This window comes from Mustelus asterias, unplaced genomic scaffold, assembly GCF_964213995.1.
Source record: "Mustelus asterias unplaced genomic scaffold, sMusAst1.hap1.1 HAP1_SCAFFOLD_2014, whole genome shotgun sequence".
NCBI classification, from domain to species: domain Eukaryota; kingdom Metazoa; phylum Chordata; class Chondrichthyes; order Carcharhiniformes; family Triakidae; genus Mustelus; species Mustelus asterias.
The window spans coordinates 15,198-43,168 of NW_027591959.1; the positions used below are offsets into that span (position 1 = coordinate 15,198).

The 27,971-nt window shown below is 54.1% G+C and overlaps 1 protein-coding gene across 1 annotated transcript in view; it reads right to left on the reverse strand.

Annotated features, from left to right (window-relative positions):
* The window catches only part of LOC144489218 (chromodomain-helicase-DNA-binding protein 8-like), a gene marked incomplete at its 3' end in the record, with an annotated part of 61,279 nt that overhangs the window by 10,928 nt on the left and 22,380 nt on the right, over positions 1-27,971 (reverse strand). The window contains exons 2-3 of the mRNA XM_078207059.1: positions 4,134-4,237; positions 1,024-1,153 (exon numbers count right to left, since the gene is read on the reverse strand). Of these exons, the coding sequence (XP_078063185.1) occupies positions 1,024-1,153; positions 4,134-4,237 (234 nt within the window). The remainder of the gene's footprint in view (positions 1-1,023; positions 1,154-4,133; positions 4,238-27,971) is intronic.

Below are 27,971 nucleotides of genomic sequence, written 5' to 3' on the forward strand. Positions count from 1 at the left end.
TCAGCGACGGGGGAATCGGACTCCGATCGATTGGTCAACGGTCAGCGAGGGGGAATCAGACTCCGATCGATGGGTTAATGGTCAGTGAGGGGGGAATCGGACTCCGATCGATGGGGTTAATGGTCAGCGAGGGGGGAATCGGACTCCGATCGATGGGGTTAATGGTCAGCGAGGGGGGAATCGGACTCCGATCGATGGGGTTAACGGTCAGCGAGGGGGGAATCGGACTCCGATCGATGGGTTAACGGTTAGCGAGGGGGGAATCAGACTCCGATCGATGGGTTAACGGTCAGCGAGGGGGGAATCAGACTCCGATCGATGGGTTAACGGTCAGTGAGGGGGGAATCAGACTCCGATCGATGGGTTAACGGTCAGCGAGGGGGAATCAGACTCCGATCGATGGGTTAATGGTCAGCGAGGGGGGAATCAGGACTCCGATCGATGGGGTTAATGGTCAGCGAGAGGGGGAATCAGACTCCGATCGATGGGTTAACGGTCAGCGAGGGGGGGGGGAATCGGACTCCGATCTATGGGTTAATGGTCAGCGAGGGGGGAATCAGGACTCCGATCGATGGGTTAATGGTCAGCGAGGGGGAATCAGACTCCGATCGATGGGTTAACGGTCAGCGAGGGGGGAATCGGACTCCGATCGATGGGTTAACGGTCAGCGACGGGGGAATCGGACTCCGATCGATGGGTCAACGGTCAGCGAGGGGGAATCAGACTCCGATCGATGGGGTTAATGGTCAGCGAGGGGGGAATCGGACTCCGATCGATGGGGTTAATGGTCAGCGAGGGGGGAATCGGACTCCGATCGATGGGGTGAACGGTCAGCGAGGGGGGAATCGGACTCCGATCGATGAGTTAACGGTCAGCGAGGGGGGAATCAGACTCCGATCGATGGGTTAATGGTCAGCGACGGGGGGAATCAGACTCCGATCGATGGGTTAATGGTCAGTGAGGGGGAATCGGACTCCGATCGATGGGGTTAATGGTCAGCGAGGGACACAGACGTTTGCCTACCCGTCTCCGATGTCTCCAAAATTGTCGGTCCCCCTCTGTTCCGCTGCAATCGCTTTCTCATCTGGCCGGCCCACCAGCTCCAGAAAGCAGAGTGCAGGGTCCGCACGCATGGTGTTATACTTCTCGTAGCCTGTCACGCAACGGAGAATGCAGTCAACGCGGATAAGACACTGCCACCAACTGAGCCATCTTTGATTTGATTTATTGTCACATGTATTAACATCGTGAAAAGTATTTTTTGTTGCGCGCGAGACAGACAAAGCATACCGTTCATAGAGAAGGAAAGGAGAGGGTGCAGAATGTAGTGTTACAGTCACAGCTAGGGTGTAGAGAAAGATCAACTTAATGTGAGGTCGGTCCATTCAAAAGTCTGACAGCAGCAGCAGGGAAGAAGCTGTTCTTGAGTCGGTCGGTACGTGACCTCAGACTTTTGTATCTTTTTCCCGACGGAAGAAGGTGGAAGAGAGAATGTCCGGGGTGTGTGTGGGGTCCTTAATTATGCCGGCTGCTTTTCCCCGAGGCAGCGGGAAGTGTAGACAGAGTCAATGGATGGGAGGTTGGTTTGCGTGATGGATTGGGCTACATTCACGACCCTTTTGTAGTTCCTTGCGGTCTTGGACAGAGCAGGAGCCCCAGACCAAGCTGTGATACAACCAGCTCCGCCATTCAATCCTGGCTGATATTTTTCCCATCCCCATTCTCCTGCCTTTTCCCCATAACCCCTGATCCCATTATTAATCAAGAACCTATCTATCTCTGTCTTAAAGACACTCAATGACCCGGCCTCCACAGCCTTCTGCGGCAAAGAGTTCCACACATTCACCACTCTCTGGCTGGAGAAATTCCTCCTCATCTCTGTTTTAAAGGATCGTCCCTTTAGCCTGAGGTTGTGTTCCCTCTGGTTCTAGTTTTTCCCACTTGTGGAAACATCCTCTCCACGTCCAGTCTATCCAGGCCTCGCAGTATCCTGTAAGTTTCAATAAGACCCCTCCCCCCTCATCCTTCTAAACTCCATCGAGTACAGACCCAGAGTCCTCAACCCGTTCCTCATACGACAAGCTCTTCATTCCAGGGATCATTCTTGTGATCCTCCTCTGGACCCTTTCCAAGGCCCAGCACATCCTTCCTTAGATACGGGGCCCAAAACTGCTCACAATTCTCCAAATGGGGTCTGACCAGAGCCTTATACAGCCTCAGAAGTCCATCCCTGCTCTTGTATTCTAACCCTCTTGACAGAGTCACAGAGGTTTACAGCATGGAAACAGGCCCTTCGGCCCAACTTGTCCATGCTGTCCCTTTATTTTAAACCCCTAACCTAAACCCAATTACCCGCGTTTGCCCCATATCCCTCTATACCCATCATACCCATGTAACTGTCTAAACGCTTTTTAAACGACAAAATTGTACCCGCCTCTACTACTGCCTCTGGCAGCTCGTTCCAGACACTCACCACCCTCTGAAATAATTGCCCCTCTGGACCCTTTTGTATCTCTCCCCTCTCACCTTAAACCTATGCCCTCTAGTTTTAGACTCCCCTACCTTTGGGAAAAGATATTGACTATCTAGCTGATCTGTGCCCCTCATTATTTTATAGACCTCTATAAGATCACCCCTCAGCCTCCTATGCTCCAGAGAAAAAAGTCCCAGTCTATCCAGCCTCTCCTTATAACTCAGACCATCAAGTCCCGGTAGCATCCCAGTAAATCTTTTCTGCACTCTTTCTAGTTTAATAATATCCTTTCTATAATAGGGTGACCAGAACCGTACACAGTATTCCAAGTGTGGCCTTACCAATGTCTTGTACAACTTCAACAAAATGTCCCAACTCCTGTATTCAATGCTCTGACTGATGAAACCAAGCATGCCGAATGCCTTCTTCACCACTCTGTCCACCTGTGACTCCACTTTCAAGGAGCTATGAACATGTACCCCGAGATCTCTTTGTTTTGTAACTCTCCCCAACGCCCGACCATTAACTGAGTAAGTCCTGCCCTGGTTCAATCTACCAAAATGCATCACCTCGCATTTATCTAAATTAAACTCCATCTGCCATTCGTCAGCCCACTGGCCCAATTGATCAAGATCCCGTTGCAATTGGAGATAACTTTCTTCACTGTCCACTATGCCACCAATCTTGGTGTCATCTGCAAACTTACTAACCATGCCTCCTATATTCTCATCCAAATCATTAATATAAATGACAAATAACAGTAGACCCAGCACTGATCCCTGAGGCACACCGCTGGTCACAGGCCTCCAGTTTGAAAAACAACTCTCTACAACCACCCTCTGGCTTCTTTCATCAATAAGAGTCCAACAGGTTTATTTGGTAGCAAATACCATAAGCTTTCGGAGCGCTGCTCCTTCGTCAGATGGAGTGGAAATGTGCTCTCAAACAGGGCACAGAGACACAAAATCAAGTTACAGAATACTGATTAGAATGCGAATCCCTACAACCAGCCAGATCTTAAAGATACAGACAATTTGGGTAGAGGGAGCATTAAGCACAGGTTAAAGAGATGTGTATTGTCTCCAGACAGGACAGCCTGCAAGTCCAGGAGGCAAGCTGTGGGGGTTACTGATAATGTGACATTCTTTCATCGAGCCAATTTTGTATCCATTTAGATACCTCACCCTGGATCCCGTGAGATTTAACCTGAAGCAACAACCTACCATGCGGTACCTTGTCAAAGGCCTTGCTAAAGTCCATATGAACAACATCAACTGCACTGCCCTCACCTACCTTCTTGGTTACCCCTTTAAGAAACTCAATCAAATTTGTGAGACATGATTTTCCACTCACAAAGCCACGCTGACTGTCCCTAATCAATCCTTGTGTCTCTAAATGCCTGTAGACCCTGTCTCTCAAAATACCTTCCAACAACTTAGTCACCACAGATGTGAGGCTCACCGGCCTGTCGTGCCCAGGCTTTTCCCTGCAGCCCTTTTTTTTTTTTTTTAAGGTGAATTAGTCAGCGCACTGGCCCAACTGATCAAGATCAACTTCACAAACTCAACTATAACAGAGAGAGATGACATGATCGAGGTGAGCCAAGGTCTGGGAATGGGCAAGAGGGCGGAGGGGGGGGCTGGCGGCTGCAGTCACTCACCGTGTTTGAACACTCCTATCAGCAGCGACTTATCAGCTTCTTCATCCCACCAGTCTGCAGGGACCTCCATTGTGTCGACCTCTGGGATCCAGACGTCAATATCACTGCGGGAGAGAGAGGCAGAATCAGAGTGAATATCACTGCGGGAGACAGAGGCAGCGGGTCAGTGTGAATATCACTGCGGGAGAGAGAGGCAGCGTCAGTGTGAATATCACTGCGGGAGAGAGAGGCAGCGTCAGTGTGAATATCACTGCGGGAGAGAGAGGCAGAATCAGAGTGAATATCACTGCGGGAGACAGAGGCAGCGGGTCAGAGTGAATATCACTGCGGGAGACAGAGGCAGCGTCAGTGTGAATATCACTGCGGGAGACAGAGGCAGGGTCAGAGTGAATATCACTGCGGGAGAGAGAGGCAGCGTCAGAGTGAATATCACTGCGGGAGAGAGAGGCAGCGTCAGAGTGAATATCACTGCGGGATACAGAGGCAGGGTCAGAGTGAATATCACTGCGGGAGAGAGAGGCAGCGTCAGAGTGAATATCACTGCGGGAGAGAGAGGCAGCGTCAGAGTGAATATCACTGCGGGATACAGAGGCAGGGTCAGAGTGAATATCACTGCGGGAGAGAGAGGCAGCGTCAGAGTGAATATCACTGCGGGATACAGAGGCAGGGTCAGAGTGAATATCACTGCGGGAGACAGAGGCAGCGTCAGTGTGAATATCACTGCGGGAGACAGAGGCAGCGGTCAGTGTGAATATCACTGCGGGAGACAGAGGCAGCGGGTCAGTGAATATCACTGCGGGAGACAGAGACAGAATCAGAGTGAATATCACTGCGGGAGACAGAGGCAGCGTCAGTGTGAATATCACTGCGGGAGAGAGAGACAGAATCAGAGTGAATATCACTGCGGGAGAGAGAGGCAGAATCAGAGTGAATATCACAGCGGGAGACAGAGGCAGCGTCAGAGTGAATATCACTGCGGGAGAGAGAGGCAGCGTCAGAGTGAATATCACTGCGGGAGAGAGAGGCAGCGTCAGTGTGAATATCACTGCGGGAGACAGAGGCAGCGTCAGTGTGAATATCACTGCGGGAGAGAGAGGCAGCGTCAGAGTGAATATCACTGCGGGAGACAGAGGCAGAATCAGAGTGAATATCACTGCGGGAGACAGAGGCAGCGTCAGTGTGAATATCACTGCGGGAGACAGAGGCAGCGTCAGTGTGAATATCACTGCGGGAGACAGAGGCAGCGTCAGTGTGAATATCACTGCGGGAGACAGAGGCAGCGGGTCAGAGTGAATATCACTGCGGGAGACAGAGGCAGAATCAGAGTGAATATCACTGCGGGAGACAGAGGCAGCGTCAGTGTGAATATCACTGCGGGAGACAGAGGCAGCGTCAGTGTGAATATCACTGCGGGAGACAGAGGCAGCGGGTCAGAGTGAATATCACTGCGGGAGACAGAGGCAGCGGGTCAGAGTGAATATCACTGTGGGAGACAGAGGCAGCGTCAGTGTGAATATCACTGCGGGAGACAGAGGCAGCGTCAGAGTGAATATCACTGCGGGAGACAGAGGCAGGGTCAGAGTGAATATCACTGCGGGAGACAGAGGCAGAATCAGAGTGAATATCACTGCGGGAGAGAGAGGCAGCGTGAATATCACTGCGGGAGAGAGAGGCAGAGTCAGTGTGAATATCACTGCGGGAGACAGAGGCAGCGGGTCAGAGTGAATATCACTGCGGGATACAGAGGCAGGGTCAGAGTGAATATCACTGCGGGAGACAGAGGCAGAATCAGAGTGAATATCACTGCGGGAGAGAGAGGCAGCGTGAATATCACTGCGGGAGAGAGAGGCAGAGTCAGTGTGAATATCACTGCGGGAGACAGAGGCAGCGGGTCAGAGTGAATATCACTGCGGGAGACAGAGGCAGCGGGTCAGAGTGAATATCACTGTGGGAGACAGAGGCAGCGTCAGTGTGAATATCACTGCGGGAGACAGAGGCAGCGTCAGTGTGAATATCACTGCGGGATACAGAGGCAGGGTCAGAGTGAATATCACTGCGGGATACAGAGGCAGGGTCAGAGTGAATATCACTGCGGGAGACAGAGGCAGCGGGTCAGAGTGAATATCACTGCGGGAGACAGAGGCAGAATCAGAGTGAATATCACTGCGGGAGAGAGAGGCAGAATCAGAGTGAATATCACTGCGGGAGAGAGAGGCAGCGTCAGTGTGAATATCACTGCGGGAGAGAGAGGCAGCGTCAGAGTGACTATCACTGCGGGAGAGAGAGGCAGCGGGTCAGTGTGAATATCACTGCGGGAGAGAGAGGCAGCGTCAGTGTGAATATCACTGCGGGAGAGAGAGGCAGCGTCAGAGTGACTATCACTGCGGGAGAGAGAGGCAGCGGGTCAGTGTGAATATCACTGCGGGAGACAGAGGCAGAATCAGAGTGAATATCACTGCGGGAGACAGAGGCAGCGTCAGAGTGAATATCACTGCGGGAGACAGAGGCAGCGTCAGAGTGAATATCACTGCGGGAGACAGAGGCAGCGTCAGAGTGAATATCACTGCGGGAGACAGAGGCAGCGTCAGAGTGAATATCACTGCGGGAGACAGAGGCAGCGTCAGAGTGAATATCACTGCGGGAGACAGAGGCAGCGTCAGAGTGAATATCACTGCGGGAGACAGAGGCAGCGTCAGTGTGAATATCACTGCGGGAGACAGAGGCAGCGTCAGTGTGAATATCACTGCGGGAGAGAGAGGCAGCGTCAGAGTGAATATCACTGCGGGAGACAGAGGCAGAATCAGTGTGAATATCACTGCGGGAGACAGAGGCAGAATCAGAGTGAATATCACTGCGGGAGACAGAGGCAGAATCAGAGTGAGTATCACTGCGGGAGACAGAGGCAGCGTCAGTGTGAATATCACTGCGGGAGAGAGAGGCAGAATCAGTGTGAATATCACTGCGGGAGACAGAGGCAGAATCAGTGTGAATATCACTGCGGGAGACAGAGGCAGCGTCAGTGTGAATATCACTGCGGGAGAGAGAGGCAGCGTCAGAGTGAATATCACTGCGGGAGACAGAGGCAGCGTCAGAGTGAATATCACTGCGGGAGACAGAGGCAGCGTCAGTGTGAATATCACTGCGGGAGACAGAGGCAGCGGTCAGTGTGAATATCACTGCGGGAGACAGAGGCAGCGTCAGAGTGAATATCACTGCGGGAGACAGAGGCAGCGGGTCAGAGTGAATATCACTGCGGGAGACAGAGGCAGCGTCAGAGTGACTATCACTGCGGGAGACAGAGGCAGCGTCAGTGTGAATATCACTGCGGGAGAGAGAGGCAGCGTCAGAGTGAATATCACTGCGGGAGACAGAGGCAGCGTCAGAGTGAATATCACTGCGGGAGACAGAGGCAGCGTCAGTGTGAATATCACTGCGGGAGAGAGAGGCAGAATCAGAGTGAATATCACTGCGGGAGACAGAGGCAGCGGGTCAGTGTGAATATCACTGCGGGAGAGAGAGGCAGCGTCAGTGTGAATATCACTGCGGGAGAGAGAGGCAGCGTCAGTGTGAATATCACTGCGGGAGAGAGAGGCAGAATCAGAGTGAATATCACTGCGGGAGACAGAGGCAGCGGGTCAGAGTGAATATCACTGCGGGAGACAGAGGCAGCGTCAGTGTGAATATCACTGCGGGAGACAGAGGCAGGGTCAGAGTGAATATCACTGCGGGAGAGAGAGGCAGCGTCAGAGTGAATATCACTGCGGGAGAGAGAGGCAGCGTCAGAGTGAATATCACTGCGGGATACAGAGGCAGGGTCAGAGTGAATATCACTGCGGGAGAGAGAGGCAGCGTCAGAGTGAATATCACTGCGGGAGAGAGAGGCAGCGTCAGAGTGAATATCACTGCGGGATACAGAGGCAGGGTCAGAGTGAATATCACTGCGGGAGAGAGAGGCAGCGTCAGAGTGAATATCACTGCGGGATACAGAGGCAGGGTCAGAGTGAATATCACTGCGGGAGACAGAGGCAGCGTCAGTGTGAATATCACTGCGGGAGACAGAGGCAGCGGTCAGTGTGAATATCACTGCGGGAGACAGAGGCAGCGGGTCAGTGAATATCACTGCGGGAGACAGAGACAGAATCAGAGTGAATATCACTGCGGGAGACAGAGGCAGCGTCAGTGTGAATATCACTGCGGGAGAGAGAGACAGAATCAGAGTGAATATCACTGCGGGAGAGAGAGGCAGAATCAGAGTGAATATCACAGCGGGAGACAGAGGCAGCGTCAGAGTGAATATCACTGCGGGAGAGAGAGGCAGCGTCAGAGTGAATATCACTGCGGGAGAGAGAGGCAGCGTCAGTGTGAATATCACTGCGGGAGACAGAGGCAGCGTCAGTGTGAATATCACTGCGGGAGAGAGGGGCAGCGGGTCAGAGTGAATATCACTGCGGGAGACAGAGGCAGAATCAGAGTGAATATCACTGCGGGAGACAGAGGCAGCGTCAGTGTGAATATCACTGCGGGAGACAGAGGCAGCGTCAGTGTGAATATCACTGCGGGAGACAGAGGCAGCGGGTCAGAGTGAATATCACTGCGGGAGACAGAGGCAGCGGGTCAGAGTGAATATCACTGTGGGAGACAGAGGCAGCGTCAGTGTGAATATCACTGCGGGAGACAGAGGCAGCGTCAGAGTGAATATCACTGCGGGAGACAGAGGCAGGGTCAGAGTGAATATCACTGCGGGAGACAGAGGCAGAATCAGAGTGAATATCACTGCGGGAGAGAGAGGCAGCGTGAATATCACTGCGGGAGAGAGAGGCAGAGTCAGTGTGAATATCACTGCGGGAGACAGAGGCAGCGGGTCAGAGTGAATATCACTGCGGGAGACAGAGGCAGCGGGTCAGAGTGAATATCACTGTGGGAGACAGAGGCAGCGTCAGTGTGAATATCACTGCGGGAGACAGAGGCAGGGTCAGAGTGAATATCACTGCGGGATACAGAGGCAGGGTCAGAGTGAATATCACTGCGGGAGACAGAGGCAGCGGGTCAGAGTGAATATCACTGCGGGAGACAGAGGCAGAATCAGAGTGAATATCACTGCGGGAGAGAGAGGCAGAATCAGAGTGAATATCACTGCGGGAGACAGAGGCAGCGTCAGAGTGAATATCACTGCGGGAGAGAGAGGCAGAATCAGAGTGAATATCACTGCGGGAGACAGAGGCAGCGGGTCAGTGTGAATATCACTGCGGGAGAGAGAGGCAGCGTCAGTGTGAATATCACTGCGGGAGAGAGAGGCAGCGTCAGAGTGACTATCACTGCGGGAGAGAGAGGCAGCGGGTCAGTGTGAATATCACTGCGGGAGACAGAGGCAGAATCAGAGTGAATATCACTGCGGGAGACAGAGGCAGCGTCAGAGTGAATATCACTGCGGGAGACAGAGGCAGCGTCAGAGTGAATATCACTGCGGGAGACAGAGGCAGCGTCAGAGTGAATATCACTGCGGGAGACAGAGGCAGCGTCAGAGTGAATATCACTGCGGGAGACAGAGGCAGCGTCAGAGTGAATATCACTGCGGGAGACAGAGGCAGCGTCAGTGTGAATATCACTGCGGGAGACAGAGGCAGCGTCAGTGTGAATATCACTGCGGGAGACAGAGGCAGAATCAGAGTGAATATCACTGCGGGAGACAGAGGCAGAATCAGAGTGAGTATCACTGCGGGAGACAGAGGCAGCGTCAGTGTGAATATCACTGCGGGAGAGAGAGGCAGAATCAGTGTGAATATCACTGCGGGAGACAGAGGCAGAATCAGTGTGAATATCACTGCGGGAGACAGAGGCAGCGTCAGTGTGAATATCACTGCGGGAGAGAGAGGCAGCGTCAGAGTGAATATCACTGCGGGAGACAGAGGCAGCGTCAGAGTGAATATCACTGCGGGAGACAGAGGCAGCGTCAGTGTGAATATCACTGCGGGAGACAGAGGCAGCGGTCAGTGTGAATATCACTGCGGGAGACAGAGGCAGCGTCAGAGTGAATATCACTGCGGGAGACAGAGGCAGCGGGTCAGAGTGAATATCACTGCGGGAGACAGAGGCAGCGTCAGAGTGACCATCACTGCGGGAGACAGAGGCAGCGTCAGTGTGAATATCACTGCGGGAGAGAGAGGCAGCGTCAGAGTGAATATCACTGCGGGAGACAGAGGCAGCGTCAGAGTGAATATCACTGCGGGAGACAGAGGCAGCGTCAGTGTGAATATCACTGCGGGAGAGAGAGGCAGCGTCAGAGTGAATATCACTGCGGGAGACAGAGGCAGCGTCAGAGTGAATATCACTGCGGGAGACAGAGGCAGCGTCAGAGTGAATATCACTGCGGGAGACAGAGGCAGCGTCAGAGTGAATATCACTGCGGGAGACAGAGGCAGCGTCAGTGTGAATATCACTGCGGGAGACAGAGGCAGCGTCAGAGTGAATATCACTGCGGGAGACAGAGACAGAATCAGAGTGAATATCACTGCGGGAGACAGAGGCAGCGTCAGAGTGAATATCACTGCGGGAGACAGAGGCAGCGTCAGTGTGAATATCACTGCGGGAGACAGAGGCAGCGGGTCAGAGTGAATATCACTGCGGGAGACAGAGGCAGCGGGTCAGAGTGAATATCACTGTGGGAGACAGAGGCAGCGTCAGTGTGAATATCACTGCGGGAGACAGAGGCAGCGTCAGAGTGAATATCACTGCGGGAGACAGAGGCAGGGTCAGAGTGAATATCACTGCGGGAGACAGAGGCAGAATCAGAGTGAATATCACTGCGGGAGAGAGAGGCAGCGTGAATATCACTGCGGGAGAGAGAGGCAGAGTCAGTGTGAATATCACTGCGGGAGACAGAGGCAGCGGGTCAGAGTGAATATCACTGCGGGAGACAGAGGCAGCGGGTCAGAGTGAATATCACTGTGGGAGACAGAGGCAGCGTCAGTGTGAATATCACTGCGGGAGACAGAGGCAGGGTCAGAGTGAATATCACTGCGGGATACAGAGGCAGGGTCAGAGTGAATATCACTGCGGGAGACAGAGGCAGCGGGTCAGAGTGAATATCACTGCGGGAGACAGAGGCAGAATCAGAGTGAATATCACTGCGGGAGAGAGAGGCAGAATCAGAGTGAATATCACTGCGGGAGAGAGAGGCAGCGTCAGTGTGAATATCACTGCGGGAGAGAGAGGCAGCGTCAGAGTGACTATCACTGCGGGAGAGAGAGGCAGCGGGTCAGTGTGAATATCACTGCGGGAGAGAGAGGCAGCGTCAGTGTGAATATCACTGCGGGAGAGAGAGGCAGCGTCAGAGTGACTATCACTGCGGGAGAGAGAGGCAGCGGGTCAGTGTGAATATCACTGCGGGAGACAGAGGCAGAATCAGAGTGAATATCACTGCGGGAGACAGAGGCAGCGTCAGAGTGAATATCACTGCGGGAGACAGAGGCAGCGTCAGAGTGAATATCACTGCGGGAGACAGAGGCAGCGTCAGAGTGAATATCACTGCGGGAGACAGAGGCAGCGTCAGAGTGAATATCACTGCGGGAGACAGAGGCAGCGTCAGAGTGAATATCACTGCGGGAGACAGAGGCAGCGTCAGTGTGAATATCACTGCGGGAGACAGAGGCAGCGTCAGTGTGAATATCACTGCGGGAGACAGAGGCAGAATCAGTGTGAATATCACTGCGGGAGACAGAGGCAGCGTCAGTGTGAATATCACTGCGGGAGACAGAGGCAGCGTCAGTGTGAATATCACTGCGGGAGACAGAGGCAGAATCAGAGTGAATATCACTGCGGGAGACAGAGGCAGAATCAGAGTGAGTATCACTGCGGGAGACAGAGGCAGCGTCAGTGTGAATATCACTGCGGGAGAGAGAGGCAGAATCAGTGTGAATATCACTGCGGGAGACAGAGGCAGAATCAGTGTGAATATCACTGCGGGAGACAGAGGCAGCGTCAGTGTGAATATCACTGCGGGAGAGAGAGGCAGCGTCAGAGTGAATATCACTGCGGGAGACAGAGGCAGCGTCAGAGTGAATATCACTGCGGGAGACAGAGGCAGCGTCAGTGTGAATATCACTGCGGGAGACAGAGGCAGCGGTCAGTGTGAATATCACTGCGGGAGACAGAGGCAGCGTCAGAGTGAATATCACTGCGGGAGACAGAGGCAGCGGGTCAGAGTGAATATCACTGCGGGAGACAGAGGCAGCGTCAGAGTGACCATCACTGCGGGAGACAGAGGCAGCGTCAGTGTGAATATCACTGCGGGAGAGAGAGGCAGCGTCAGAGTGAATATCACTGCGGGAGACAGAGGCAGCGTCAGAGTGAATATCACTGCGGGAGACAGAGGCAGCGTCAGTGTGAATATCACTGCGGGAGAGAGAGGCAGCGTCAGAGTGAATATCACTGCGGGAGACAGAGGCAGCGTCAGAGTGAATATCACTGCGGGAGACAGAGGCAGCGTCAGAGTGAATATCACTGCGGGAGACAGAGGCAGCGTCAGAGTGAATATCACTGCGGGAGACAGAGGCAGCGTCAGTGTGAATATCACTGCGGGAGACAGAGGCAGCGTCAGAGTGAATATCACTGCGGGAGACAGAGACAGAATCAGAGTGAATATCACTGCGGGAGACAGAGGCAGCGTCAGAGTGAATATCACTGCGGGAGACAGAGGCAGCGTCAGTGTGAATATCACTGCGGGAGAGAGAGGCGTCGGTCAGTGTGAATATCACTGCGGGAGACAGAGGCAGCGTCAGAGTGAATATCACTGCGGGAGACAGAGGCAGAATCAGAGTGAATATCACTGCGGGAGACAGAGGCAGCGTCAGTGTGAATATCACTGCGGGAGACAGAGGCAGCGTCAGTGTGAATATCACTGCGGGAGACAGAGGCAGCGGGTCAGAGTGAATATCACTGCGGGAGACAGAGGCAGAATCAGAGTGAATATCACTGCGGGAGACAGAGGCAGCGTCAGTGTGAATATCACTGCGGGAGACAGAGGCAGCGTCAGTGTGAATATCACTGCGGGAGACAGAGGCAGCGGGTCAGAGTGAATATCACTGCGGGAGACAGAGGCAGCGTCAGAGTGAATATCACTGCGGGAGAGAGAGGCAGCGTGAATATCACTGCGGGAGAGAGAGGCAGAGTCAGTGTGAATATCACTGCGGGAGACAGAGGCAGCGGGTCAGAGTGAATATCACTGCGGGATACAGAGGCAGGGTCAGAGTGAATATCACTGCGGGAGACAGAGGCAGAATCAGAGTGAATATCACTGCGGGAGAGAGGCAGCGTGAATATCACTGCGGGAGAGAGAGGCAGAGTCAGTGTGAATATCACTGCGGGAGACAGAGGCAGCGGGTCAGAGTGAATATCACTGCGGGATACAGAGGCAGGGTCAGAGTGAATATCACTGCGGGAGACAGAGGCAGCGGGTCAGAGTGAATATCACTGTGGGAGACAGAGGCAGCGTCAGTGTGAATATCACTGCGGGAGACAGAGGCAGGGTCAGAGTGAATATCACTGCGGGATACAGAGGCAGGGTCAGAGTGAATATCACTGCGGGAGACAGAGGCAGCGGGTCAGAGTGAATATCACTGCGGGAGACAGAGGCAGAATCAGAGTGAATATCACTGCGGGAGAGAGAGGCAGAATCAGAGTGAATATCACTGCGGGAGAGAGAGGCAGCGTCAGTGTGAATATCACTGCGGGAGAGAGAGGCAGCGTCAGAGTGACTATCACTGCGGGAGAGAGAGGCAGCGGGTCAGTGTGAATAACACTGCGGGAGAGAGAGGCAGCGTCAGTGTGAATATCACTGCGGGAGAGAGAGGCAGCGTCAGAGTGACTATCACTGCGGGAGAGAGAGGCAGCGGGTCAGTGTGAATATCACTGCGGGAGACAGAGGCAGAATCAGAGTGAATATCACTGCGGGAGACAGAGGCAGCGTCAGAGTGAATATCACTGCGGGAGACAGAGGCAGCGTCAGAGTGAATATCACTGCGGGAGACAGAGGCAGCGTCAGAGTGAATATCACTGCGGGAGACAGAGGCAGCGTCAGAGTGAATATCACTGCGGGAGACAGAGGCAGCGTCAGAGTGAATATCACTGCGGGAGACAGAGGCAGCGTCAGAGTGAATATCACTGCGGGAGACAGAGGCAGCGTCAGAGTGAATATCACTGCGGGAGACAGAGGCAGCGTCAGAGTGAATATCACTGCGGGAGACAGAGGCAGCGTCAGAGTGAATATCACTGCGGGAGACAGAGGCAGCGTCAGAGTGAATATCACTGCGGGAGACAGAGGCAGAATCAGAGTGAATATCACTGCGGGAGAGAGAGGCAGAATCAGAGTGAATATCACTGCGGGAGACAGAGGCAGCGTCAGTGTGAATATCACTGCGGGAGACAGAGGCAGAATCAGAGTGAATATCACTGCGGGAGACAGAGGCAGCGTCAGAGTGAATATCACTGCGGGAGACAGAGGCAGCGTCAGTGTGAATATCACTGCGGGAGAGAGAGGCAGCGTCAGAGTGAATATCACTGCGGGAGACAGAGGCAGCGTCAGAGTGAATATCACTGCGGGAGACTGAGGCAGCGTCAGAGTGAATATCACTGCGGGAGACAGAGGCAGCGTCAGAGTGAATATCACTGCGGGAGAGAGAGACAGAATCAGAGTGAATATCACTGGGGGAGAGAGAGGCAGCGTCAGTGTGAATATCACCGCGGGAGACAGAGGCAGCGTCAGAGTGAATATCACTGCGGGAGACAGAGGCAGCGTCAGAGTGAATATCACCGCGGGAGACAGAGGCAGCGTCAGAGTGAATATCACTGCGGGAGACAGAGGCAGCGTCAGAGTGAATATCACTGGGGGAGAGAGAGGCAGCGTCAGTGTGAATATCACTGCGGGAGACAGAGGCAGCGGGTCAGTGAATATCACTGCGGGAGACAGAGGCAGCGGGTCAGAGTGAATATCACTGCGGGAGACAGAGGCAGCGTCAGTGTGAATATCACTGCGGGAGAGAGAGGCAGCGTCAGAGTGAATATCACTGCGGGAGACAGAGGCAGCGTCAGAGTGAATATCACTGCGGGAGACAGAGGCAGCGTCAGTGTGAATATCACTGCGGGAGAGAGAGGCAGCGTCAGAGTGAATATCACTGCGGGAGACAGAGGCAGCGGGTCAGAGTGAATATCACTGCGGGAGACAGAGGCAGCGGGTCAGAGTGAATATCACTGCGGGAGACAGAGGCAGCGTCAGTGTGAATATCACTGCGGGAGAGAGAGGCAGCGGTCAGTGTGAATATCACTGCGGGAGACAGAGGCAGCGTCAGTGTGAATATCACTGCGGGAGACAGAGGCAGAGTCAGAGTGAATATCACTGGGGGAGAGAGAGGCAGAATCAGAGTGAATATCACTGCGGGAGACAGAGGCAGCGTCAGTGTGAATATCACTGCGGGAGACAGAGGCAGGGTCAGTGTGAATATCACTGCGGGAGAGAGAGGCAGCGGGTCAGAGTGAATATCACTGGGGGAGAGAGAGGCAGCGGGTCAGAGTGAATATCACTGGGGGAGAGAGAGGCAGAGTCAGTGTGAATATCACTGCGGGAGAGAGAGGCAGCGTCAGAGTGAATATCACTGCGGGAGACAGAGGCAGCGGGTCAGAGTGAATATCACTGCGGGAGACAGAGGCAGCGGGTCAGAGTGAATATCACTGCGAGAGACAGAGGCAGCGTCAGTGTGAATATCACTGCGGGAGAGAGAGGCAGCGTCAGTGTGAATATCACTGCGGGAGAGAGAGGCAGAATCAGAGTGAATATCACTGCGGGAGACAGAGGCAGCGGGTCAGTGAATATCACTGCGGGAGACAGAGGCAGCGTCAGAGTGAATATCACTGCGGGAGACAGAGGCAGAATCTGAGTGAATATCACTGCGGGAGAGAGAGGCAGCGTCAGTGTGAATATCACTGCGGGAGAGAGAGGCAGAATCAGTGTGAATATCACTGCGGGAGAGAGAGGCAGAATCAGAGTGAATATCACTGCGGGAGACAGAGGCAGCGGGTCAGTGAATATCACTGCGGGAGACAGAGGCAGCGGGTCAGAGTGAATATCACTGCGGGAGACAGAGGCAGCGGGTCAGTGAATATCACTGCGGGAGACAGAGACAGAATCAGAGTGAATATCACTGCGGGAGAGAGAGGCAGCGTCAGTGTGAATATCACTGCGGGAGAGAGAGGCAGAATCAGAGTGAATATCACTGCGGGAGAGAGAGGCAGAATCAGAGTGAATATCACTGCGGGAGACAGAGGCAGCGTCAGAGTGAATATCACTGCGGGAGACAGAGGCAGAATCAGAGTGAATATCACTGCGGGAGAGAGAGGCAGCGTCAGTGTGAATATCACTGCGGGAGACAGAGGCAGAATCAGAGTGAATATCACTGCGGGAGACAGAGGCAGCGTCAGTGTGAATATCACTGCGGGAGAGAGAGGCAGAATCAGAGTGAATATCACTGCGGGAGACAGAGGCAGCGTCAGTGTGAATATCACTGCGGGAGAGAGAGGCAGCGTCAGAGTGAATATCACTGCGGGAGACAGAGGCAGCGTCAGTGTGAATATCACTGCGGGAGAGAGAGGCAGCGTCAGTGTGAATATCACTGCGGGAGACAGAGGCAGCGGGTCAGAGTGAATATCACTGCGGGAGACAGAGGCAGCGTCAGTGTGAATATCACTGCGGGAGACAGAGGCAGCGTCAGTGTGAATATCACTGCGGGAGACAGAGGCAGGGTCAGTGTGAATATCACCGCGGGAGAGACAGGCAGAATCAGAGTGAATATCACTGCGGGAGAGAGAGGCAGCGTCAGTGTGAATATCACTGCGGGAGACAGAGGCAGCGTCAGTGTGAATATCACCGCGGGAGACAGAGGCAGCGTCAGTGTGAATATCACTGCGGGAGAGAGAGGCAGAATCAGAGTGAATATCACTGCGGGAGACAGAGGCAGAATCAGTGTGAATATCACTGCGGGAGACAGAGGCAGCGTCAGAGTGAATATCACTGCGGGAGACAGAGGCAGAGGGTCAGAGTGAATATCACTGCGGGAGAGAGAGGCAGCGTCAGTGTGAATATCACTGCGGGAGACAGAGGCAGCGTCAGTGTGAATATCACTGCGGGAGACAGAGGCAGCGTCAGAGTGAATATCACTGCGGGAGACAGAGGCAGAATCAGTGTGAATATCACTGCGGGAGAGAGAGGCAGAATCAGAGTGAATATCACTGCGGGAGACAGAGGCAGAGTCAGTGTGAATATCACTGCGGGAGACAGAGGCAGCGTCAGTGTGAATATCACTGCGGGAGACAGAGGCAGAATCAGTGTGAATATCACTGCGGGAGACAGAGGCAGCGTCAGTGTGAATATCACTGCGGGAGAGAGAGGCAGAATCAGTGTGAATATCACTGCGGGAGAGAGAGGCAGAATCAGTGTGAATATCACTGCGGGAGAGAGAGGCAGAATCAGAGTGAATATCACTGCGGGAGACAGAGGCAGCGTCAGAGTGAATATCACTGCGGGAGACAGAGGCAGCGTCAGAGTGAATATCACCGCGGGAGAGAGAGGCAGAGTCAGAGTGAATATCACTGCGGGAGACAGAGGCAGAGTCAGAGTGAATATCACTGCGGGAGACAGAGGCAGCGTCAGTGTGAATATCACTGCGGGAGACAGAGGCAGAGTCAGAGTGAATATCACTGCGGGAGACAGAGGCAGCGTCAGAGTGAATATCACTGCGGGAGACAGAGGCAGAGTCAGAGTGAATATCACTGCGGGAGACAGAGGCAGCGTCACAGTGAATATCACTGCGGGAGACAGAGGCAGAATCAGAGTGAATATCACTGCGGGAGACAGAGGCAGCGTCAGTGTGAATATCACTGCGGGAGACAGAGGCAGCGTCAGTGTGAATATCACTGCGGGAGACAGAGGCAGCGTCAGTGTGAATATCACTGCGGGAGACAGAGGCAGCGGGTCAGAGTGAATATCACTGCGGGAGACAGAGGCAGAATCAGAGTGAATATCACTGCGGGAGAGAGAGGCAGCGTCAGAGTGAATATCACTGCGGGAGACAGAGGCAGCGTCAGTGTGAATATCACTGCGGGAGACAGAGGCAGCGTCAGTGTGAATATCACTGCGGGAGACAGAGGCAGCGGGTCAGAGTGAATATCACTGCGGGAGACAGAGGCAGCGGGTCAGAGTGAATATCACTGTGGGAGACAGAGGCAGCGTCAGTGTGAATATCACTGCGGGAGACAGAGGCAGCGTCAGAGTGAATATCACTGCGGGAGACAGAGGCAGGGTCAGAGTGAATATCACTGCGGGAGACAGAGGCAGAATCAGAGTGAATATCACTGCGGGAGAGAGAGGCAGCGTGAATATCACTGCGGGAGAGAGAGGCAGAGTCAGTGTGAATATCACTGCGGGAGACAGAGGCAGCGGGTCAGAGTGAATATCACTGCGGGATACAGAGGCAGGGTCAGAGTGAATATCACTGCGGGAGACAGAGGCAGAATCAGAGTGAATATCACTGCGGGAGACAGAGGCAGCGTGAATATCACTGCGGGAGAGAGAGGCAGAGTCAGTGTGAATATCACTGCGGGAGACAGAGGCAGCGTGAATATCACTGCGGGAGAGAGAGGCAGAGTCAGTGTGAATATCACTGCGGGAGACAGAGGCAGCGGGTCAGAGTGAATATCACTGCGGGAGACAGAGGCAGCGGGTCAGAGTGAATATCACTGTGGGAGACAGAGGCAGCGTCAGTGTGAATATCACTGCGGGAGAGAGAGGCAGCGTCAGTGTGAATATCACTGCGGGAGAGAGAGGCAGCGTCAGTGTGAATATCACTGCGGGAGAGAGAGGCAGCGTCAGTGTGAATATCACTGCGGGAGACAGAGGCAGAATCAGTGTGAATATCACTGCGGGAGACAGAGGCAGGGTCAGTGTGAATATCACTGCGGGAGAGAGAGGCAGCGTCAGAGTGAATATCACTGCGGGAGACAGAGGCAGAATCAGTGTGAATATCACTGCGGGAGACAGAGGCAGGGTCAGAGTGAATATCACTGCGGGAGACAGAGGCAGCGGGTCAGAGTGAATATCACTGCGGGAGACAGAGGCAGAATCAGAGTGAATATCACTGCGGGAGAGAGAGGCAGAATCAGAGTGAATATCACTGCGGGAGAGAGAGGCAGCGTCAGTGTGAATATCACTGCGGGAGAGAGAGGCAGCGTCAGAGTGACTATCACTGCGGGAGAGAGAGGCAGCGGGTCAGTGTGAATATCACTGCGGGAGAGAGAGGCAGCGTCAGTGTGAATATCACTGCGGGAGAGAGAGGCAGCGTCAGAGTGACTATCACTGCGGGAGAGAGAGGCAGCGGGTCAGTGTGAATATCACTGCGGGAGACAGAGGCAGAATCAGAGTGAATATCACTGCGGGAGACAGAGGCAGCGTCAGAGTGAATATCACTGCGGGAGACAGAGGCAGCGTCAGAGTGAATATCACTGCGGGAGACAGAGGCAGCGTCAGAGTGAATATCACTGCGGGAGACAGAGGCAGCGTCAGAGTGAATATCACTGCGGGAGACAGAGGCAGCGTCAGAGTGAATATCACTGCGGGAGACAGAGGCAGCGTCAGAGTGAATATCACTGCGGGAGACAGAGGCAGCGTCAGTGTGAATATCACTGCGGGAGACAGAGGCAGCGTCAGTGTGAATATCACTGCGGGAGACAGAGGCAGCGTCAGAGTGAATATCACTGCGGGAGACAGAGGCAGGGTCAGAGTGAATATCACTGCGGGAGAGAGAGGCAGCGTCAGAGTGAATATCACTGCGGGAGAGAGAGGCAGGGTCAGTGTGAATATCACTGCGGGAGACAGAGGCAGCGGGTCAGAGTGAATATCACTGCGGGAGACAGAGGCAGCGGGTCAGTGAATATCACTGCGGGAGACAGAGGCAGAATCAGTGTGAATATCACTGCGGGAGACAGAGGCAGCGTCAGTGTGAATATCACTGCGGGAGACAGAGGCAGAATCAGAGTGAGTATCACTGCGGGAGACAGAGGCAGCGTCAGTGTGAATATCACTGCGGGAGACAGAGGCAGAATCAGAGTGAATATCACTGCGGGAGACAGAGGCAGAATCAGAGTGAGTATCACTGCGGGAGACAGAGGCAGCGTCAGTGTGAATATCACTGCGGGAGAGAGAGGCAGAATCAGTGTGAATATCACTGCGGGAGACAGAGGCAGAATCAGTGTGAATATCACTGCGGGAGACAGAGGCAGCGTCAGTGTGAATATCACTGCGGGAGAGAGAGGCAGCGTCAGAGTGAATATCACTGCGGGAGACAGAGGCAGCGTCAGAGTGAATATCACTGCGGGAGACAGAGGCAGCGTCAGTGTGAATATCACTGCGGGAGACAGAGGCAGCGGTCAGTGTGAATATCACTGCGGGAGACAGAGGCAGCGTCAGAGTGAATATCACTGCGGGAGACAGAGGCAGCGGGTCAGAGTGAATATCACTGCGGGAGACAGAGGCAGCGTCAGAGTGACTATCACTGCGGGAGACAGAGGCAGCGTCAGTGTGAATATCACTGCGGGAGACAGAGGCAGCGTCAGAGTGAATATCACTGCGGGAGACAGAGGCAGCGTCAGAGTGAATATCACTGCGGGAGACAGAGGCAGCGTCAGTGTGAATATCACTGCGGGAGAGAGAGGCAGAATCAGAGTGAATATCACTGCGGGAGACAGAGGCAGCGGGTCAGTGTGAATATCACTGCGGGAGAGAGAGGCAGCGTCAGTGTGAATATCACTGCGGGAGAGAGAGGCAGCGTCAGTGTGAATATCACTGCGGGAGAGAGAGGCAGAATCAGAGTGAATATCACTGCGGGAGACAGAGGCAGCGGGTCAGAGTGAATATCACTGCGGGAGACAGAGGCAGCGTCAGTGTGAATATCACTGCGGGAGACAGAGGCAGGGTCAGAGTGAATATCACTGCGGGAGAGAGAGGCAGCGTCAGAGTGAATATCACTGCGGGAGAGAGAGGCAGCGTCAGAGTGAATATCACTGCGGGATACAGAGGCAGGGTCAGAGTGAATATCACTGCGGGAGAGAGAGGCAGCGTCAGAGTGAATATCACTGCGGGAGAGAGAGGCAGCGTCAGAGTGAATATCACTGCGGGATACAGAGGCAGGGTCAGAGTGAATATCACTGCGGGAGAGAGAGGCAGCGTCAGAGTGAATATCACTGCGGGATACAGAGGCAGGGTCAGAGTGAATATCACTGCGGGAGACAGAGGCAGCGTCAGTGTGAATATCACTGCGGGAGACAGAGGCAGCGGTCAGTGTGAATATCACTGCGGGAGACAGAGGCAGCGGGTCAGTGAATATCACTGCGGGAGACAGAGACAGAATCAGAGTGAATATCACTGCGGGAGACAGAGGCAGCGTCAGTGTGAATATCACTGCGGGAGAGAGAGACAGAATCAGAGTGAATATCACTGCGGGAGAGAGAGGCAGAATCAGAGTGAATATCACAGCGGGAGACAGAGGCAGCGTCAGAGTGAATATCACTGCGGGAGAGAGAGGCAGCGTCAGAGTGAATATCACTGCGGGAGAGAGAGGCAGCGTCAGTGTGAATATCACTGCGGGAGACAGAGGCAGCGTCAGTGTGAATATCACTGCGGGAGAGAGAGGCAGCGTCAGAGTGAATATCACTGCGGGAGACAGAGGCAGAATCAGAGTGAATATCACTGCGGGAGACAGAGGCAGCGTCAGTGTGAATATCACTGCGGGAGACAGAGGCAGCGTCAGTGTGAATATCACTGCGGGAGACAGAGGCAGCGTCAGTGTGAATATCACTGCGGGAGACAGAGGCAGCGGGTCAGAGTGAATATCACTGCGGGAGACAGAGGCAGAATCAGAGTGAATATCACTGCGGGAGACAGAGGCAGCGTCAGTGTGAATATCACTGCGGGAGACAGAGGCAGCGTCAGAGTGAATATCACTGCGGGAGACAGAGGCAGAATCAGAGTGAATATCACTGCGGGAGACAGAGGCAGAATCAGAGTGAGTATCACTGCGGGAGACAGAGGCAGCGTCAGTGTGAATATCACTGCGGGAGAGAGAGGCAGAATCAGTGTGAATATCACTGCGGGAGACAGAGGCAGAATCAGTGTGAATATCACTGCGGGAGACAGAGGCAGCGTCAGTGTGAATATCACTGCGGGAGAGAGAGGCAGCGTCAGAGTGAATATCACTGCGGGAGACAGAGGCAGCGTCAGAGTGAATATCACTGCGGGAGACAGAGGCAGCGTCAGTGTGAATATCACTGCGGGAGACAGAGGCAGCGGTCAGTGTGAATATCACTGCGGGAGACAGAGGCAGCGTCAGAGTGAATATCACTGCGGGAGACAGAGGCAGCGGGTCAGAGTGAATATCACTGCGGGAGACAGAGGCAGCGTCAGAGTGACTATCACTGCGGGAGACAGAGGCAGCGTCAGTGTGAATATCACTGCGGGAGAGAGAGGCAGCGTCAGAGTGAATATCACTGCGGGAGACAGAGGCAGCGTCAGAGTGAATATCACTGCGGGAGACAGAGGCAGCGTCAGTGTGAATATCACTGCGGGAGAGAGAGGCAGAATCAGAGTGAATATCACTGCGGGAGACAGAGGCAGCGGGTCAGTGTGAATATCACTGCGGGAGAGAGAGGCAGCGTCAGTGTGAATATCACTGCGGGAGAGAGAGGCAGCGTCAGTGTGAATATCACTGCGGGAGAGAGAGGCAGAATCAGAGTGAATATCACTGCGGGAGACAGAGGCAGCGGGTCAGAGTGAATATCACTGCGGGAGACAGAGGCAGCGTCAGTGTGAATATCACTGCGGGAGACAGAGGCAGGGTCAGAGTGAATATCACTGCGGGAGAGAGAGGCAGCGTCAGAGTGAATATCACTGCGGGAGAGAGAGGCAGCGTCAGAGTGAATATCACTGCGGGATACAGAGGCAGGGTCAGAGTGAATATCACTGCGGGAGAGAGAGGCAGCGTCAGAGTGAATATCACTGCGGGAGAGAGAGGCAGCGTCAGAGTGAATATCACTGCGGGATACAGAGGCAGGGTCAGAGTGAATATCACTGCGGGAGAGAGAGGCAGCGTCAGAGTGAATATCACTGCGGGATACAGAGGCAGGGTCAGAGTGAATATCACTGCGGGAGACAGAGGCAGCGTCAGTGTGAATATCACTGCGGGAGACAGAGGCAGCGGTCAGTGTGAATATCACTGCGGGAGACAGAGGCAGCGGGTCAGTGAATATCACTGCGGGAGACAGAGACAGAATCAGAGTGAATATCACTGCGGGAGACAGAGGCAGCGTCAGTGTGAATATCACTGCGGGAGAGAGAGACAGAATCAGAGTGAATATCACTGCGGGAGAGAGAGGCAGAATCAGAGTGAATATCACAGCGGGAGACAGAGGCAGCGTCAGAGTGAATATCACTGCGGGAGAGAGAGGCAGCGTCAGAGTGAATATCACTGCGGGAGAGAGAGGCAGCGTCAGTGTGAATATCACTGCGGGAGACAGAGGCAGCGTCAGTGTGAATATCACTGCGGGAGAGAGGGGCAGCGGGTCAGAGTGAATATCACTGCGGGAGACAGAGGCAGAATCAGAGTGAATATCACTGCGGGAGACAGAGGCAGCGTCAGTGTGAATATCACTGCGGGAGACAGAGGCAGCGTCAGTGTGAATATCACTGCGGGAGACAGAGGCAGCGGGTCAGAGTGAATATCACTGCGGGAGACAGAGGCAGCGGGTCAGAGTGAATATCACTGTGGGAGACAGAGGCAGCGTCAGTGTGAATATCACTGCGGGAGACAGAGGCAGCGTCAGAGTGAATATCACTGCGGGAGACAGAGGCAGGGTCAGAGTGAATATCACTGCGGGAGACAGAGGCAGAATCAGAGTGAATATCACTGCGGGAGAGAGAGGCAGCGTGAATATCACTGCGGGAGAGAGAGGCAGAGTCAGTGTGAATATCACTGCGGGAGACAGAGGCAGCGGGTCAGAGTGAATATCACTGCGGGAGACAGAGGCAGCGGGTCAGAGTGAATATCACTGTGGGAGACAGAGGCAGCGTCAGTGTGAATATCACTGCGGGAGACAGAGGCAGGGTCAGAGTGAATATCACTGCGGGATACAGAGGCAGGGTCAGAGTGAATATCACTGCGGGAGACAGAGGCAGCGGGTCAGAGTGAATATCACTGCGGGAGACAGAGGCAGAATCAGAGTGAATATCACTGCGGGAGAGAGAGGCAGAATCAGAGTGAATATCACTGCGGGAGACAGAGGCAGCGTCAGAGTGAATATCACTGCGGGAGAGAGAGGCAGAATCAGAGTGAATATCACTGCGGGAGACAGAGGCAGCGGGTCAGTGTGAATATCACTGCGGGAGAGAGAGGCAGCGTCAGTGTGAATATCACTGCGGGAGAGAGAGGCAGCGTCAGAGTGACTATCACTGCGGGAGAGAGAGGCAGCGGGTCAGTGTGAATATCACTGCGGGAGACAGAGGCAGAATCAGAGTGAATATCACTGCGGGAGACAGAGGCAGCGTCAGAGTGAATATCACTGCGGGAGACAGAGGCAGCGTCAGAGTGAATATCACTGCGGGAGACAGAGGCAGCGTCAGAGTGAATATCACTGCGGGAGACAGAGGCAGCGTCAGAGTGAATATCACTGCGGGAGACAGAGGCAGCGTCAGAGTGAATATCACTGCGGGAGACAGAGGCAGCGTCAGTGTGAATATCACTGCGGGAGACAGAGGCAGCGTCAGTGTGAATATCACTGCGGGAGAGAGAGGCAGCGGGTCAGTGTGAATATCACTGCGGGAGACAGAGGCAGAATCAGAGTGAATATCACTGCGGGAGACAGAGGCAGAATCAGAGTGAGTATCACTGCGGGAGACAGAGGCAGCGTCAGTGTGAATATCACTGCGGGAGAGAGAGGCAGAATCAGTGTGAATATCACTGCGGGAGACAGAGGCAGAATCAGTGTGAATATCACTGCGGGAGACAGAGGCAGCGTCAGTGTGAATATCACTGCGGGAGAGAGAGGCAGCGTCAGAGTGAATATCACTGCGGGAGACAGAGGCAGCGTCAGAGTGAATATCACTGCGGGAGACAGAGGCAGCGTCAGTGTGAATATCACTGCGGGAGACAGAGGCAGCGGTCAGTGTGAATATCACTGCGGGAGACAGAGGCAGCGTCAGAGTGAATATCACTGCGGGAGACAGAGGCAGCGGGTCAGAGTGAATATCACTGCGGGAGACAGAGGCAGCGTCAGAGTGACCATCACTGCGGGAGACAGAGGCAGCGTCAGTGTGAATATCACTGCGGGAGAGAGAGGCAGCGTCAGAGTGAATATCACTGCGGGAGACAGAGGCAGCGTCAGAGTGAATATCACTGCGGGAGACAGAGGCAGCGTCAGTGTGAATATCACTGCGGGAGAGAGAGGCAGCGTCAGAGTGAATATCACTGCGGGAGACAGAGGCAGCGTCAGAGTGAATATCACTGCGGGAGACAGAGGCAGCGTCAGAGTGAATATCACTGCGGGAGACAGAGGCAGCGTCAGAGTGAATATCACTGCGGGAGACAGAGGCAGCGTCAGTGTGAATATCACTGCGGGAGACAGAGGCAGCGTCAGAGTGAATATCACTGCGGGAGACAGAGACAGAATCAGAGTGAATATCACTGCGGGAGACAGAGGCAGCGTCAGAGTGAATATCACTGCGGGAGACAGAGGCAGCGTCAGTGTGAATATCACTGCGGGAGACAGAGGCAGCGGGTCAGAGTGAATATCACTGCGGGAGACAGAGGCAGCGGGTCAGAGTGAATATCACTGTGGGAGACAGAGGCAGCGTCAGTGTGAATATCACTGCGGGAGACAGAGGCAGCGTCAGAGTGAATATCACTGCGGGAGACAGAGGCAGGGTCAGAGTGAATATCACTGCGGGAGACAGAGGCAGAATCAGAGTGAATATCACTGCGGGAGAGAGAGGCAGCGTGAATATCACTGCGGGAGAGAGAGGCAGAGTCAGTGTGAATATCACTGCGGGAGACAGAGGCAGCGGGTCAGAGTGAATATCACTGCGGGAGACAGAGGCAGCGGGTCAGAGTGAATATCACTGTGGGAGACAGAGGCAGCGTCAGTGTGAATATCACTGCGGGAGACAGAGGCAGGGTCAGAGTGAATATCACTGCGGGATACAGAGGCAGGGTCAGAGTGAATATCACTGCGGGAGACAGAGGCAGCGGGTCAGAGTGAATATCACTGCGGGAGACAGAGGCAGAATCAGAGTGAATATCACTGCGGGAGAGAGAGGCAGAATCAGAGTGAATATCACTGCGGGAGAGAGAGGCAGCGTCAGTGTGAATATCACTGCGGGAGAGAGAGGCAGCGTCAGAGTGACTATCACTGCGGGAGAGAGAGGCAGCGGGTCAGTGTGAATATCACTGCGGGAGAGAGAGGCAGCGTCAGTGTGAATATCACTGCGGGAGAGAGAGGCAGCGTCAGAGTGACTATCACTGCGGGAGAGAGAGGCAGCGGGTCAGTGTGAATATCACTGCGGGAGACAGAGGCAGAATCAGAGTGAATATCACTGCGGGAGACAGAGGCAGCGTCAGAGTGAATATCACTGCGGGAGACAGAGGCAGCGTCAGAGTGAATATCACTGCGGGAGACAGAGGCAGCGTCAGAGTGAATATCACTGCGGGAGACAGAGGCAGCGTCAGAGTGAATATCACTGCGGGAGACAGAGGCAGCGTCAGAGTGAATATCACTGCGGGAGACAGAGGCAGCGTCAGTGTGAATATCACTGCGGGAGACAGAGGCAGCGTCAGTGTGAATATCACTGCGGGAGACAGAGGCAGAATCAGTGTGAATATCACTGCGGGAGACAGAGGCAGCGTCAGTGTGAATATCACTGCGGGAGACAGAGGCAGCGTCAGTGTGAATATCACTGCGGGAGACAGAGGCAGAATCAGAGTGAATATCACTGCGGGAGACAGAGGCAGAATCAGAGTGAGTATCACTGCGGGAGACAGAGGCAGCGTCAGTGTGAATATCACTGCGGGAGAGAGAGGCAGAATCAGTGTGAATATCACTGCGGGAGACAGAGGCAGAATCAGTGTGAATATCACTGCGGGAGACAGAGGCAGCGTCAGTGTGAATATCACTGCGGGAGAGAGAGGCAGCGTCAGAGTGAATATCACTGCGGGAGACAGAGGCAGCGTCAGAGTGAATATCACTGCGGGAGACAGAGGCAGCGTCAGTGTGAATATCACTGCGGGAGACAGAGGCAGCGGTCAGTGTGAATATCACTGCGGGAGACAGAGGCAGCGTCAGAGTGAATATCACTGCGGGAGACAGAGGCAGCGGGTCAGAGTGAATATCACTGCGGGAGACAGAGGCAGCGTCAGAGTGACCATCACTGCGGGAGACAGAGGCAGCGTCAGTGTGAATATCACTGCGGGAGAGAGAGGCAGCGTCAGAGTGAATATCACTGCGGGAGACAGAGGCAGCGTCAGAGTGAATATCACTGCGGGAGACAGAGGCAGCGTCAGTGTGAATATCACTGCGGGAGAGAGAGGCAGCGTCAGAGTGAATATCACTGCGGGAGACAGAGGCAGCGTCAGAGTGAATATCACTGCGGGAGACAGAGGCAGCGTCAGAGTGAATATCACTGCGGGAGACAGAGGCAGCGTCAGAGTGAATATCACTGCGGGAGACAGAGGCAGCGTCAGTGTGAATATCACTGCG